The following is a 15,882-nucleotide window of genomic DNA, read 5'->3' on the forward strand; positions in this document are numbered from 1 at the left end:
GCGGGCGAAATGTGTTAAGCTTCAATGGCCACACCAATCATCGACGCGGTTATGGAACCGTTGACGTCCTTCTGTCGCTCGCGTGCTTGGCGGAGTCCATTGGAATGTTTGTTGACCACGCGCTACTTCGCTAATCTCAGACACAACGACTTTGCTTTCCAGTGAGCCATAAAGATGGAGAATGACCTCGTGGCAATGGAAAAGTTTCGTTTCCCAGTGTGCAAGAATATCAGACCGCGTTTGGACAAATACGCCTATCCGTAATCCTAGGTTTATCAAGGGCATCTTTTGGAGATGAAAACCTCACTCGCCGGACCGGCGTCTATTGCTGCGATGCAGCTAGGCGTTATGGCCGATCTTTTTAACTTGCACCTGAGATCTGGCGATGCAGTATGTACGCTTTTCAGAAATCTAGCAAGGGAAAACCAAGCTAATGTGACATAATTTTCAGTGCATGGTTCTCTCCGATCGATTACCAGGAAAGGTGTCATATCCCAATTCGACGCAGTACGCCATTTCGAACAACTACTGGTCAGCACCACAAGCTGAGGTTCATCCATCATGCTTCGTAATGCCTGGAAGCACAGGAGATGTTTCCGAGATTATCAAGACTCTCACTTCTCTCGGAGCACAGTTCACAGTCAAGAGCGGCGGTCACACGGCGTTCGCAGGAGGGTCGAATATCGAAGACGGTGTCACCATCGACCTCGCACGCATCAACAAGGTGACTGTGTCAGATGACCGTCAGACCGTGTCTATTGGACCCGGGAACCGCTGGTACAACGTCTCACAAGTGCTCGATCCATTGGGCCTCGCCGTTGTCGGGGGCAGGGTGAACGATGTCGGCGTCAGCGGGCTTATCCTAGGAGGCGGTATCTCCTTCTTCTCGGGCGAGTATGGATGGGCTTGCGACAACGTGCGTAATTTCGAAGTCGTCCTGGCGTCCGGTGAGATTGTTGACGCCTCCCCGTCTGAGAACCCCGACTTATACTGGGCACTTCGTGGGGGTGGAGGCTCTAACTTTGGCGTCGTGACCCGGTTCGACCTCGTCGCGTTTGAACAGGGAGATGTGTGGCTTTACAACCCCATATACACTCTAGCTTCGAGTTCAGATCTCGTGCCCGCATTCGTCGACCTGATTGTTGATGGTCTACCATCAGACCACGATGCACACACGTTCTTCGTGATTGCGAACTTTCCAGGCTATGGCGACATCATTGCGAACTACATGTACCACAGTAAACCTCCGGTGGTTGCAGAAGATGTGCCACCCGTCTTCGCTGACGCGATAGCCGTTCCCGGTGCTGTTTCAACAACGACACTGGTGGCCAACATCTCTACTCATATGATCAACCTTTCAGAACCCTATGGTATGCGCAAGTCGTGGTCAGGTACTTCTGTCTACCTCAAAAAGGCCTCGGCACAGTTCCTTCAGGACATTATCCCGTTGTGGCAGGCTCATGCTCAGGATCTCATGGCTGCCGCCGGCGAAACAAACACAACTCTGTCACCTCTGCTCGTATATCAGCCGATCTCAATCAACATCATCGAGTCGATGCAGAAGAATGGCGGCAATGCCCTCGGGCTCGCGCCTGAAGATGGCCCGCTCGTTCATATCCAGGTCACCACGCACTGGGAGACGTCTAAGTTGGATTGCCTTGTGGAGGAAAGTGTCACGAAGCTGATTGATGAGATTGATGCTCTGGCAGAGGAGAGAGGTCTTGCAGCAAAGTACATTTACATGAACTACGCGGGCAAACATCAGGATGTCTATGGAGGCTATGGATCCGAGAACCACGACCGTTTGAAAAAGGTTTCCGATAACTACGACCCGGAGAGGTTTTTAGAAAGGCTATGGAGGGGATATTTCAAGGCATGAAGACTTGTCGGTTCTTGGAGTTTCCAGACCTTGTGCCTAATTGGCGATGTCAATCTTCAATCACCTTGCACATAACCTCATCCATGTACATCATACCTCGATACGATCAACGTGTATCAACAATGCTAATTATACTTGCAAAATCTGCTTCCTCCAAAGCCACAATGTTAGAAAGTCAACTCTTGATTGTCATACTGTTTCATATTACGTTGTAGACTAATCTTAATCGGCCTGCGATTAGAATGGCTGGTGTTTGGTTGGATAAAGAATTCCCATCTCGCGACCATCCATATCAATTGTGCTGACCTACAATCTACTTGGCTTACGCTACTAAAGTTATCTGTTCACAGGTCATTGATTCGTATCGCATTTAACTTACATTCGAAAAATCAACTGATACACAAACCGAGTGCATGCCTCAATCTCAATTGAGCTCGGGCTTGACGCCAAGATTGATTGGGGGGATGGTTCGAAACTTCCGCTCAAGCTTCCTGAATCTGATGATAGGTTCACTTTGATATACCCCGAGACAGGATGGATTGAAGCTGAGCAGTGAAGATATGCCCAGACTGATTGCTTGTGTTTAATTATTATTCCGATTATGAGAGCTTTCGCTCTCTAAACACTGTTCCATGTGGTCTGCGACATCACGGCAATGTGGGAAGGCGCCATTGGCTGCTCTATTGTCTCCAAATCGTTACAGTCTGAAACGGTGAATCACAAGTAGGCCACAAATACTGGATTATAGATCCAAAGTTAACGGTCAGTACAGCCATCCAGGTTCACACTCGTATGAACGATGTGGTCTGTTCTTCTTTGTAAGACTTCAACGGGTAATATCGCGAAATTATTCGTTGCGAGAACATCGGCATTTCGCAAGGGAAACCTAGTTCAACATCATTGGTTGCGCCTTGGCAAACTTATGAGGCAATTATTAGTCAGCTTTTGTCCTGCGATTCGAGGTCAAGCGAATAGTCTGTGGGGCACGCCGAGATAATGAAGGCGCCGATCTCGCTATATCTAATCAATCTCTCAAACTTAATCACCTATTAAGCACTGTGTTTAAATATCAATAGAAGGCCTATCTATTCGTAAATCTCTTTGATCCGTATTCATGTCCTTTCTTAAGTTGTCCTACACGTAAACACCCCATCGTCAAATCGCCCACCACGGATTGCCTCGGGCAAACCCGCCGATCACCACTTTGGCCTCAATTCATTCGACTAGCCCCGATAAGCCGACAAGATCAGCTCACCCAGAAAAACATCATGGATATCCAAATTTCGCTAGCGACGATAGACGACATCCCAGAAATTCTGGAACTCACCCAGAAAGCACGCGTGGACATGTACCCGCATCTGGATGAGCAGTGGCGTGCCATGAAGGCTGAGCAAGATCTCGCAACGTTCCAGAAGATATTTTTCGATCACCCAGATGGCGCCTTTATCGTCGCGCGATCAGAAAACCGAATCATAGCGACGGTTGGATATCAACACTACGATTACCGGTTTTCTCATCTCACTCTACTGCCCGATGGCGTTGTTGAAGTTGTGAGGCTTTTCGTGGTCCCAACTTGGCGGCGCGGCGGATTGGCATCCCGATTAGTTTCGGCTTTGGAGAAGGCAGCGAGAGAAGCGGGCCTGAAACAGTTGTATCTTCATACTCATCCGTTCCTGCCGGGAGCGATCAAGTTCTGGGAACGGCAGGGATTCGTCGTTTTAGATATTGATCGAGACGATGCTGTGTGGCAGACGACGCATATGAGCCGTAACCTTGACTGATGATAGAAATCACAAGCAATAACGGAAGAGCCAAGGTTGCCGAAGACGAGTTCAACTCAACGATGGGAGTTTTGCTTGTGGATCTGGAAACCTCGATCCACGTACTGCGGCCATAAGATGTGGACTGGAAGGGTTGATAGTGACTTAATTGGGCCAGCTGAGCTGTTGATGCTTGTAGTAGCTATTGGTGTACGAGAAAGTAATTGGATTGAGCAATCCCTTGATATTGTCTTTATAAATTTATTGCATACAAAAATGGAAGTTCTGACTGCAATCTTTCGACATCCCATCTGATCTCCAAATTATTCTTTTGTTCAACGTTGAACCCAACAGCTGATAAAATCGTCTAATCACAACATGACGTACGATTGACTTGGTGACATGTAGTTTCCGTGGGGCAGCAATAGAACCATGGTTCTGTCTTTGGCTGGCCGGGGAATGGCAACTGCCCACACCTGTGTCCATAAAGATGCATGAGAAAGCTTAGTTGAGTTGTCGACAGGGATTGATAGAGGTTACCTCGTGTTGGTTGTGACTTCTGAACCCTGGCTACAGAACAATCACAGCGGGTCTGCATTGAGGCCATTTTGACTCCGCAAAGCTAGCAGAATTACCATTATCTTATCATTCCCTTCATTTCATTGCCTATCACATGTCCCTCCTCTCAACAGAAACATTTCATTCACGATAAAGATGTCGTCTTCCTCTCAATACCTAGAGGGGAAGAATAATCATCAAGAAGATGAAAACACCCTTCTACGTTACCAAGCTCACGTTCAACCACCTCCGGGCGACGACCACGTGCAAGCACTCCGCGGTACGAGGCTGCCGGCCACTTTCGACAAAACATGGATGTCGACATGCGTAATTCATGGCATCCGCCACAACGAGGCGTTTGCCATGTCAGAGCCAGTCCGCAAGCTCTGCTTGGATTCAGATGATAGGTCGTTCGCCCGTGCCCGCAACGCCCGACTGATCATGAGTAACATCATCCCGAACATGACGTCCGATGATGAGAAGCCTTATTGTATTTGGTACCCAGACATTGCTAGCGAGGATACCTACCGAGCATTGTCGACGCACTACCCCGATTTGCGATATCTTGTTGGGCGGGCCTGTGCAGTCGCCGGGTACGACGATCTATACAGCGAGCTTGGTCTTCTCCCCGAAGTCTCTGTTGCCGAGGAAGCTAGGGACAACATCTCGAAAAAAGGATCCAAGATCATATTTAACAATATCATGCGCCAACCTGTCTGTTACGCCATTCTCAGCGACTACACCCGTTCAAGCAACTCAAAGAACCCGTTGTCACCTGCCTTCATGAACGGCGATACGGCAGTCCGGTCCTCCTTGGACGTTCGAGTTGGGCTGAAAGATTACAAGGACTGGGGAAACCATTACTTCAACATCACTGAGGACTTCAACATTGATGAGTCTTCATCAAAGACAACCAACGTTGAGGAACTGGCTCCCGAGCACATCGCGCTCTTTTACACCCCCATTTTCTCGCACTTACCGACTACCAATAAGGACGCCTTGATCCTCATGGCTGCATATGAGGGCAACATAGAGCGCTATGTACGCCTCCGCCGGCCGAGGATGCTTCACGACGAAGAAGCGGCCGTCATCCGCGGCATCTACCACAACACCACCTTTGCCAAGTGGTGGTCTCTCCAGAAAATAGAATATGGCGACTATGCAATCAAGACAGCCATCCTCGCCCGATTCATCATGGTCAACGATTTGTCACATATCGCGCCCTACAACTCGGCTGAAGCCGCTATGCCACATCTGATATGGTGGCCATTGCTCCCTGCCGAGGTGACATTGAGAGAACTGGTCCGCCGTCGGCCTGATATGCATTTGCAAGTCGCTATGACGTGCATCGCGGGCGACTACAGAGACCTCTGGGACGAACTTGCGCCAAAGCCATGCTTAGAGCTCCTGAACCAGGCAACACAGAAGGAGGAACGAAGTCCAAGGTTTCCGCAAAGCCCGAGATACCCAGACAGCCCCAACCGAAACTATTACGTTGAATACCTCGAGAAGAGAGCCAGGGATCTGGGTATGAAGCCCATTGATCTACCGCGGACATGTTCTGAATGCGAGGATGCGGCGGTCCGCGATAAAGAGCCTACGACAACCTTTCTTGACCCTTGGATAATTGCTCGTAGGTACGCGATAGTGGACTCTAATCCTGACGAGTGCTACTACTGGGGCGTGGGGGAACAGCCCAATGCCACCAGTTGGGAGCTGTGTATTTGCTCGAGTGAAGAGATGAGGCAGGAGGCAAGAGATGAGGAGGGTCTAGTATTGTATCAATAGAAATTCGGTATCCCCAACGCCTCTTCTCGGCATTACGTCCGTCCACTACAGTAATTCGGACGAAACCTGTGACCGTCTCTCGATAAATGTGACAATGATGCGGCATTCTGTCACTTCATCATTGAACATAATATCTGTTCTCAACTCCACTCCCTTCCCCACTGGCATCCTCAGTGACTGCTTCAGCATCCTCATTGACACCATCCTCGGCACTATCCTCAACGACATCTTCAGGACCATCCTCAGCACCATTCTCAACACCATCCCCGGTAGCGCTGGCATCATCTTCATTACTGTCTCTAGCATGCCCTCGACTATGAAAACTGGACCACGCCTCGACAGTGTCAAAGGTCTTCGGCGGAGCTCGAGACATATCATCAGAACGGCTCTCTTTTTCCGCGTTAATCAGCTCACGAGCACTCTCGTCGCCTTCATCTGCGGCTCTCTTCAAGCGACGCAAGATTGCGCCCGCTCTCGCTGCGAGAAGGTGAACACACTCGGTTTCGCCCAGCTGAGCTGCTATGTCTAGAGCCGTCTGCCCGAAGGAGTTCTCGATCAAGACATCTGCCCCATGCTCCAGCAAACTTTTGACTGCTTCCGAATCTCCGATCATCGCAGCTTCCATAAGTGCTGTACTGTCTTCTGCGTCAATGATGTCGACAGGAGCTCCGTGTTCGATGATCTTGTCGAATGCGGCAACAGGGAGGTGCAGGGCGGCGTAATGGATCGGTGTCTTGTTCTGCGGCCCTCCAGAGACCTCCAAGTCCAGGTTCTCGCATTGCAACAAGCGTTCGAGCAAGTCCATGTTTCCCTGGAAGATTGCTGAAAAGATTGGCCTATCGTTCTCTCCGCCACCAATATCAGGATTAGCTCCCTTCTCTAACAAGAAGCAGACAATATCGAGATTTCCCTAGTCGCAAGCGGCTTGCAGTGCCGTACAGGGTACGCGCCGCTCACTGGCGAGGTTGACATTCGCGCCATGTTTCACAAGTAATTCGACCATTGGCAAATGTCCTTGCGTTGCTGCTGCTTGGAGAGCATAGCCTTCTGGGGCGTTCACATCAGCCTCATGTCCCAACAGAATCTCGGCGATTGACACAGTGCCGTCGTAAGCACTGGCAGTCAAGGCATTTCCAAATCTATTTTGTATCCAGTCAGCAACGAATGGAAGCATTACGATGGTAAGGTACTGGGCAGGCAATGTAGAGCAACCTACTCTGATCCGAGTGCGTTGCAACTCGCTCCGAATTTGATTAACTGCTCAACCGTCTCCTTTTTCTCGAGGTCAGTCGCGATATAGAGGCAGTCATCCAAGATTTCTTGCCCTATAGAGCCATCCGCATGCTCCCAACAAAGCTCAAGAACATCTTCCAAGTATTCTTTATCTTTCGAAGCGGCTCTGAAAGGGATCTCGCAGTCCAAACCTGTGGACTTCTTTAGTATGAGACGGATCACATCCCAATTCTGCTCTTTTGTGGCTATCTCTAAGGAAGCCTTGAAGATGTGTGATTCGTGTTCGTAACCCAGAAGCTTCTCCACAATCTCGATTCTGCCAGAATGAGATGCCATTATGAGGGCTTTGCTGTGTTCATTAGGGGTTAGATTATCTGCTGCAGCTTCAAGGATGGCATTGAACATGGAAATGTCCGATATGAGGGCTGCCAGAGCTAGCGGTGACATCCACGACGGCTCCTCAGAGGTCGTGTTATTCTCATCGCTAGACTCGCTTTGATCGGGATTTTCTCCCGCCCATCCTTAAAACTCAATCTGGCACCTAATTTGATAAGCTCAGTCACCGCGGCACTATTATCAGAGGAGATTGCTGCGTTGACAACAGGCCCGATGTTAGCTGAGCATGTATCCCTGTTCGCGTCCCTGGCTATCAACTTTGACATAGCCCGAACGCTCCCCGAGTAAATAAGCGGCCATAGCGAGCGGGGTGTCGTTTCTTCGTTCTGGTCCCGACTCATCGACTTCGGCTCCTGCGTCAAGCAGCTGATCAATGATTTCGGTCTTGCCAAAACTAGCGGCCAGGTGAAGCTAAGCAATGTTAACCTTGATGCTGATCACAAGCATCTCCATCATGGCCAAATTAAGTCGGAAATACTCACCGGCTGGTTCCTCAGCGAGTCATACTTGGTTTTATCTTCTTTGTGCCCGGCTTCCAATAGAGATTCAACCAATAGTGGATAGCCGAGTGTTGCTGCAACATGTAGGGCGTTGAGATCCTTTGCAGAGATGTCACGCGACGTGAATGCTTTAGTCAACCGCTCGTACTCATTCAACCATCGAATCATGACTGAGGATCCCGCCTCCCAGAACGCAGTTTCTCGAGAGAGACGACGGGTGACATCGGTAGTTGCTTGGCCTGCGTGCTCGAGCCAAAAGCTTGTAGCGTAAGGAAGCGCCAAGAATTCCCCTTGCTCTTCTGTTTGAGCCGTGTCTGAGTCAAAGGGACTACTTGAACTGTCACGACGTATGTTCTCCGCTTCCGAGGTCTCCATAATGACGGAACCCGCTGTCTTCGTGGGTTGAACCTCCTGTGACTCCTGATATTGAGATATTGGCATTGCCGGTCTGTTATTCGACATCAGGCCTTCTGGCGAGCACGAGAGGCGCTCTGAGACCTTAATTAAGCATCTCAGAGCAAGAAAGCCATGTTGGATGTCGTGCTCATCTTTCGACAGGTCCAATAAGTTGTCTGAATTGTTCAAGAGATGGTTCTTCACATCAATATTGACAAACCCAATGGTTGTTTCGCGGCCATGTCGAGCCTGAACGAGAAGTGGACTGCACTTTTCCACCATATGCTGCAACTGATGTCTATGCTCCTCATCATACGGGGATGAGCCGATCAATACCAGAAGTTCGAGATCCGTAGGGTTCCTATACGCAAGAATCAAGGCTCTGAGTAGCTCTTTGATGCAATCGATGTCATCGACATCAGGCCTGAGAATCTTGATGCCCATTCAGCTAATCCTAATCAACCACAGCCATCAATAAATCCATAACGAATCTCCAAATTTTTCAATTCCGAATTCTGGCAACGTACCGATGACCACGCATCGTGAAGAAGTGTGTTAAAATCTTGCGGCGCGCGTTCCAGCATGCGTCGGATATAACCATCCTTTGTTCCAGGGGGAAGTGCTGCTAGGCCCACAACGGCCACGTTAATCCATTTGGTGTCCTCGGCACGAGTTCCTATGACGCTTTCGACAAAGTAGGAGATAGCTTTGGTGCATCCCTTCTCCTTTTGAAGTTCGTCTACTTGGATATGGGCATGCTGCTTTAGCTCTGACCTCAAGCTTTTGCCATATTTTTTATCCTCGAGATCAATGCGATGCACAGTATGATGCGGCTTCAGGTGTTTTTGGATTGACTTGCGTTCACGGCTGGTGAATAACCACCGAGTTGATGCTCGTTTGCCCTTTTCAGGGGTCAGGCGCTGAATGTCAGCACCAATGAAGGCCAGCAATCTTTTGGTCGATTCGTTTGTGTCTGGGTCCGGAAGCTCGTGGAGATTATTGATAACGAAGAAGATGGTCCCGATGGTACCATCTGTGAGCATATCTCTCAAGCACTACCAGAGATGCTCCACGCTTTGATGTACCGTGTGTGCAGACTCGTTATTCGAATCCTTGAGAAAATGTTTCGCATAGGTAGCGAGAACCGCCTGCTGTCGGCAGAGCTGTTGTAGCAAAGACTTGAGTAAGTCTTCGGCAGTTGAACGGTCTGGCGTTTGATTGCAAAAGTAGTAGGCCAATAGGTCTGGACGATGGACAGAGTTACAGTCATCATCTTCCGCTTTTCTGATTGCGGCCTTGATCGACTGTATACTGGCAACAGATGCGTTGGTCTTTCCCTTACCCTTTGGTCCATAGATGTACAGAAAGCAGTCCGACATTTTTTCACTTGGAGAGGACCAACCACTCCTTCCACAACGGATCATCGAGCAGCCATGATCTAGAGGTCAGCCGCCGCGACAAGTTGGGGTAGGCTTTCTGCATGTCTGAGCCAGCTAGTTTTTCGATGACTCTTCTCCAGGTTTGGCTGTCTATTGCGGTATTGCGGTTTCGCGGGTACAGTTGAACCGCCCTCTGGCAACTCGCGGAGCACTCTGGATAATCCTTTTGAGTGGTCCTCTCACTCGTTGGTATTGGGGATCCTTGAATGACTCAAACTTGACCAGATCTCTGTGGGCTCTGTAGAGGCCTGTCTCCATGGAAGAATCAAGACTTGCTGAGTCTCGGCTGACAAATTCAGCAGATTCCTGTGGCACGTTAGCTTCAATGTTCTTGCGAGTCTCGAAGCTTTGGTTCGCAAACCTTTGACCGCAACTTGTCAAGCATGTCTTCGGGAAAATTCTCACTCGTTAGCTTTTGGATGATGTCTGTCCAATTTGTATTCAGTTCTTCAAAGAAGCAATGAACCTCGACCTTCTGGGATAGCTTGCCGCCAGAATGCACAAAACCACGTTTCAGCTCTCGTAAGCTCTCATTTCCAGGCTTGAGTAGTATCAGGAGCTGCGAGTCGACCGCCTTGCCAGTGTTTTCTTTGACTTGCATCTTGGCCCAATGTTCGGCTACTTCTGCAACAGGCGCACCGTTGAAGGGTGTTCCAAAGAATAAGCAGCCTGTGATGCTTTCGTACATGTCTGGATAGTGGAGCCGTTCACTTTCCGCGAGGCACAATGCTTTCGCAATTACCAGTCCGCCCATGCTATGCCCAAGCATTACGACTGGTCTCCTGGCGCATTTCTACATTCTTTTCAGCACAAAATTCTGTCAAAGACTCTGACCCCGTTGGGTTGATTACCTGTTCCTCTCTTCTCAAATTCAGGGCCTCGAGAAGCTCGGCTGCTAGGTTGTCCATATACTGCTTCATCTTGAAACGTTTCGCGTATGCCGAGCTATATGCGAAGAGCATAATGCGAGCACTGGGAAAGTCTTTGGCAAGCCCATAATCGTCTTTCAGCTAATGATAGCTCTTGGAACCTTCCTTTTCGTAGAGCCAACTCTTCTCTGGGCTCGCACCGAGGCCATGAATGGCCACAATACTGTCGCATGCATCAACGGAATTGTCCTGCTTATGACATTTAGCTGGACTTACTCAACAGTGGGATCCGGTGGGCTTCGGAGTATTTCCAGCCCCAGAATTGGGGTTGTTGTGACTTGAGGGTTTGCAGACATGGTTCTGTGTGCCCGCTCATACCAATACTGAATCTTGCCTATGAATGTCAATCAATAGTAGTGGAGGAACGAGAAGAGATCTTGAATTTCGCGCAAGAGAAGGCGAGGGCGGACCCAAGAAGGCTCTACTAGGTTTTAGGAAGCCTTTTCAGAGCACGATAACAATATTCAGGCAGCTGAGCTAAGTTGTTTTTCGCAGCATGGAGTTGGAATTTGGTTGGCCAAGACTACTCGGATTACGAGACCCTCGAACAGGTGGGTTTCATTTTCTACCTCAAAGCATGTGATTTGTCCTTTTTAAGCCTTTCAGGTTGCGGATACATTCCTTTTCACTCCAATTCTTCGCGTATGTACATGGATTGGATGTCAGCAGCACATGATAATCCGCGCGACAATTCCTCCTTCGAGACTTTGGGGGGCGGATGAGATCAGGCTGTCCTATGAGGTCTTCCAAAAGCGAGAATGCCTCTGTAGTACCATCACCTAATGCAGGAGACCCTGCTTGGTCCTTCTGTGTCCAATGGAATGTGAGACTTTTCAGCTGTCGAGATGACCACTACACCCTCGAGAAAACGGGAATGATAGGTTAATCGCGGGAAAATAGTCTCCAGCACCTTGGTTCGTTTTGAAGCGGCTTCGACATCGTCGGAGCTCGCTCATTTCCGTCTGTTCTCTCTCAGGTTGACTACATGCCATCACGGGTGTTCGCTACCAAACAGATAACGCAGATGGAGATGCCGTCAACGAAGGAAGAAGGTGAAGCTCAGGTACTACTCTATTCTCATGATGCCGAATGGAGGGATGCAACTGACCTGGCAATGGACACTGTAGCTTGCTCCCTATAAAACCCAGCTTCTGATAAAAGCATCCTCTCCAGACCAGTTGCAAAACCTCCTTCCAGTCTCCTACCGGACGGGTTCAGACAATTCTGACCTCGCTCCTGCGACACCACACAACAGCGCCTTCCTGGAGAAAGAGCTGGGGCTTGGACGTTTAGTCCAACTGAATCCGCGGCTATGGTTTGCGGGACGGCCAACCCCGACACGCCCGCTACACTATCAACGGATGCTGGGCCGGGAAATTGTCGTAGCCGAACAGATGGATCTCCATCTCGTCTGGACGACGGGGCTCATCCACATCAAACCCATTCCACGATTTCTGCTGGAACCCAATTTCTGGACACATTGTCTTTCTTGCCAAAGTCACCGGTGCTCACGAACCACATTGACACCCTGCGATCGCCAGAGACTTTGGAGGTGTGCCTTGGGGTTCCTGTTCTCCTACGCTGCTCTGATCTGCCACGAGAGCGACTTCTTTCTTGCGAAGGACAACCGCTTGATTCCCAAGGAAGTTGAATGGGACGACTGGAGGGAATTCGCCACGGAGCTGAGTACGCAGACCATCTACGGGCGGATCGATGAGCGCTTCTATTACGGAGAGCTGCGCCTCAGCCGGTTGAACAAGCTGCAGTATCTGGCTTCCTTGAGTTCTTACATGCCTCCGTGGAATCGCTATGGGGATTTCTTTCACGACCAGTTCGCGTGGCTCGCCTCCACAACAGTTTATATCGCTGTGGTTCTCACAGCGATGCAAGTTGGTCTGGCTACTACACATCTTGCTGATAATGCAGCCTTTCAGTCGGCCTCTTATGGTTTTACTATCTTTTCAATTCTGGCGCCTCTCGCGGCTATGGCTCTCGTTCTGGCAACCTTTTTATATATGTACGTGTCGAATTGGCTAGCGACATTGGCATTTCGAGATCGTAGACTTGCAGACATTACACGTCTGACCCAAGTCTAATGCCGTTGGTGCTTTTTTAGAAGAGTCCTATGAGCAACCTGGCCACTACTGGAGATCTTCGTCCCTTAACGACCGGTAATAGATCACACGCCTTCCATCATCTGAACACCTGACACTATGCGGCCTGTGTCAGATCTTTCTTAAACTGGGCATCCCAGGATGAGCCCACTACAATGGATTCGATGCACAAGTCAATGCTAGTCACGAACGAGATCATGGATGACCATAATTAAGACCCGCCCCAGTACCCAGAGCTGCCGCCCTGATTTTATGCTGCCAACTGATACGGTACCTGTTCAAAAGATTTGGCTTTACCTTACGGCTCTGGCGGTCAAACGAAGTTGATGGCATCACGGAAAAAGAGACGTTGCAGAGTAAGTTGTAAATATATGTTTTCCATTCCAAGTAACATATTTGACGTGAAATATCTACTCGAAAGGTGGTATTAAGTGTTTGCACCTGAGTGCTCTATATCCATATTGGCCGGCTACCATGTACTAAACCAATCGAAGAGCGTTTCTAGTTAATTTTAATGCTAGTGAGCACAGAAATTTAGAAGATGCTGCCGACGCTGCAGAGAAGGCCGCCAAGGTTGATGGCCTTGAGGATACCCCCGACGAGGCCAAGGACGATGGGCAGAAGGCCGGCAAGGACCTCAAGGAGGAGGCCAATGACACCGCCAAGGACGGAGCAGACGAGCTGCAAGAGACCCTCGATGAGGCCGTTGAGGGAGCAGAGGAGGTGGAAGACAACGGTGAGGAGGACGAAGATGATGGGGCCGAGGAGCTCGAAGATGCCTATTGAATGGTTAGCGGGAGTCACTCTGACGGGTCGTGGATTGTTTTGTAAACTTACTGCAGCCAAGAACCTTGATGACATGCTTCAGGCAGAAGATGATGTCAAAGATGAGCTCAAGGACGCAGGAGATGATCTTCTCCTTCTCCTCACCGACAATCTCGACAGTCTCGCCAAGGCACTCGACAATGTCGCCGACGAGGGAGTGGATCAGGCTGATGATGATGGTGACCTCGCTCTTGACGAGCTTGATGATGTCGGCCTTCTTCTGGGCGATCTGGCCCTTGGTGACACCGTCGACGGTGGAGTTGATGGTGGAGCAGTGCTTCTTGACCTCGACGATGGTGTACTGGATCTTGGTGTAAACGACCTCAGTGCGCTTGACGGGGGCGTCGGTCTCGGGGACAACGGGGATGTGGACGACGGGGACCTTCGCGACATCGGTGACATCAGTAGGGAGGCCCGGGAGGGCAGGCGCCGCGAGGGAAGTGGCGAAGAGGGAGGAGATGGCGACAAGGCCGAGGTTGAGGAACTTCATTTTTGCGGTTGGGGGGGTTGGTTTGAATTAGTTAAAGAGTGTGGTGTAAGTTGGATTAAAGAATGACGAAGAGACAGAGCTGAAAGAGCTGGATAGTCTGAAAAGAGTGACTGAGTGAGAATGCTGAAGCTGGATGAAGAAAAGTCTCTATTCTGGCGGAGTTGTCAAAGGCTTAAGTACCTGGAGGACATGAGGTCGATGCACGAATAAGACTTATCATGACATCCTCATGGAGAGGATCATGACCCTCAACAATTCCCCGAAGATGCCGATCGCAAACCTCCACAAGGTTTCCAAATGCAGCTCGAAATTATCCCTCTAGGTGAAAGATCATGGGTCGCTTCCTAGTTTGTCTCATCAGCCTCTCACTTGGCTGCCTCTATTTCCTAATCATCCTTCCAAACCCTTGACGAGAGTTCGTCATGGCGGCAGACAGCCTCCCGTGCCCCGGCTAGTCAAATGTGAAAAGTTGACGATCAGAGCTGACCTGGCAGGGCAGTTATTCTGCTTCGGGGATTTTAGTGGGAGACGCCCCCATACAGAACCCTTGACGTTGACGATCGTTACTCCACGGATGCTCCGCGACGACGTCAAAACGTTCGTTAGCCACATGTAGGGAGAGACACGATGAAATTAAGCTTGGCATGCTTGCTAGGTGCCGTTCGACCGTTGTCCTGCAAGCTCAAAGTAAAACTAGAAGGAAAAGTTTGCCCTTAATTGTCCGCACCTGAAGTCGATAGTTCGGTTGTCAAATCAAAAGTCAAAGTCGGTCGACTTTGTTAGCGGGCAATTGTCTCAGCGCCGCTATGTGAACCAAAGCAAACCAAACCCAATTCCGAAGTTGTCGCTGAGCCTTTCTGGGCCGGAAACAATGTTTTAGTGAGCTTTTCGTGGCTTTCGGAGGCTCGGACCCCCCCAGAGATCAGCGGATTCGCGGGTTGCTTGGCAAGGGTTGCTTGGCAAGGGTTGCCGATGATCATCATTTGAGACCACAGCCAAATCCCGAATTGGATGTTACCCTCTTCACGAGATCATAATCCAGAAGGTTTCGTAGGTCAGAGGCGGTGAACTTAAAACAATAATCCTGTGATGGTCGCGATGCAGGGCGGCAGGTCGTTCCAAAGCGCGCTGGATCACCAACTTGAGTTGCTGACTCTTTGACCCCCTTTTAGGGCATTCAGCTGTTGCCGCGGCTCGCTCCCGGCCTTTCCAACCCAATTTACCGGGACAATTTCCCTTTCCTCGGGTACTAAAATCAGCCAGCCATTTTGAAAGATTATCTCTTCCTCTCGGTGTGGCTGATCAGATAGATCTAACGTCGCAAGCAGAGATTGCAGGAGACTGGGCGAGGGGGAAGTCGGGAGCATGCGGCGCTAGGTGAAAGTGCCGGCAGAGATTGTCATCGAAAATGGCGTTGTGATGAAGACAGTCGAGAAGTCCAGGACTCAGGAGGCAGATGAGAGATGCCCTGCACGGACAAAGCGACATCACCAGGGGAAATTCAGACAGCCCACATTGTTTGGTCTCATGCGTGCGCCAAAGTCGTCTGAATTTCTCATCCTGCTGGCTGGCTGC

The 15,882-nt window shown here is 49.9% G+C and overlaps 6 protein-coding genes across 6 annotated transcripts; 4 read left to right on the top strand and 2 right to left on the bottom strand.

Annotated features, from left to right (window-relative positions):
* Positions 1-333: 333 nt before the first annotated feature.
* Positions 334-1,879, top strand: CPAR01_11386 (FAD binding domain-containing protein; the record flags this gene model as incomplete). Its single annotated transcript, XM_060495645.1, has 2 exons — positions 334-390; positions 452-1,879. 2 exons carry the CDS (start codon positions 334-336, stop codon positions 1,877-1,879), a joined length of 1,485 nt encoding a protein of 494 aa, XP_060345993.1.
* A 1,268-nt stretch (positions 1,880-3,147) lies between these two features.
* CPAR01_11387 (acetyltransferase) lies at positions 3,148-3,660 on the top strand (the record flags this gene model as incomplete). The annotated part of the gene is made up of 1 exon (XM_060495646.1): positions 3,148-3,660. One exon carries the CDS (start codon positions 3,148-3,150, stop codon positions 3,658-3,660), a length of 513 nt encoding a protein of 170 aa, XP_060345994.1.
* A 693-nt stretch (positions 3,661-4,353) lies between these two features.
* Positions 4,354-5,985, top strand: CPAR01_11388 (uncharacterized protein; the record flags this gene model as incomplete). The annotated part of the gene is made up of 1 exon (XM_060495647.1): positions 4,354-5,985. The coding sequence occupies one exon, from the start codon at positions 4,354-4,356 to the stop codon at positions 5,983-5,985; it is 1,632 nt and encodes a 543-aa protein (XP_060345995.1).
* Positions 5,986-6,030: 45 nt separating this feature from the next.
* On the bottom strand, positions 6,031-11,174 carry CPAR01_11389 (uncharacterized protein; the record flags this gene model as incomplete). Its single annotated transcript, XM_060495648.1, has 12 exons — positions 6,031-6,092; positions 6,400-6,864; positions 6,943-7,124; positions 7,202-7,739; positions 7,890-8,025; positions 8,097-8,942; positions 9,038-9,496; positions 9,596-9,853; positions 10,133-10,255; positions 10,311-10,742; positions 10,801-10,894; positions 11,095-11,174. 12 exons carry the CDS (start codon positions 11,172-11,174, stop codon positions 6,031-6,033), a joined length of 3,675 nt encoding a protein of 1,224 aa, XP_060345996.1.
* A 689-nt stretch (positions 11,175-11,863) lies between these two features.
* Positions 11,864-13,778, top strand: CPAR01_11390 (uncharacterized protein; the record flags this gene model as incomplete). The annotated part of the gene is made up of 3 exons (XM_060495649.1): positions 11,864-11,941; positions 12,006-12,895; positions 13,523-13,778. 3 exons carry the CDS (start codon positions 11,864-11,866, stop codon positions 13,776-13,778), a joined length of 1,224 nt encoding a protein of 407 aa, XP_060345997.1.
* Positions 13,527-14,307, bottom strand: CPAR01_11391 (uncharacterized protein; the record flags this gene model as incomplete). The annotated part of the gene is made up of 2 exons (XM_060495650.1): positions 13,527-13,771; positions 13,830-14,307. 2 exons carry the CDS (start codon positions 14,305-14,307, stop codon positions 13,527-13,529), a joined length of 723 nt encoding a protein of 240 aa, XP_060345998.1.
* Positions 14,308-15,882: the final 1,575 nt, after the last annotated feature.

The sequence above is a fragment of the Colletotrichum paranaense genome (assembly GCF_030867605.1).
Source record: "Colletotrichum paranaense strain IMI 384185 chromosome Unknown Scaffold_9.1, whole genome shotgun sequence".
NCBI lineage: Eukaryota > Fungi > Ascomycota > Sordariomycetes > Glomerellales > Glomerellaceae > Colletotrichum > Colletotrichum paranaense.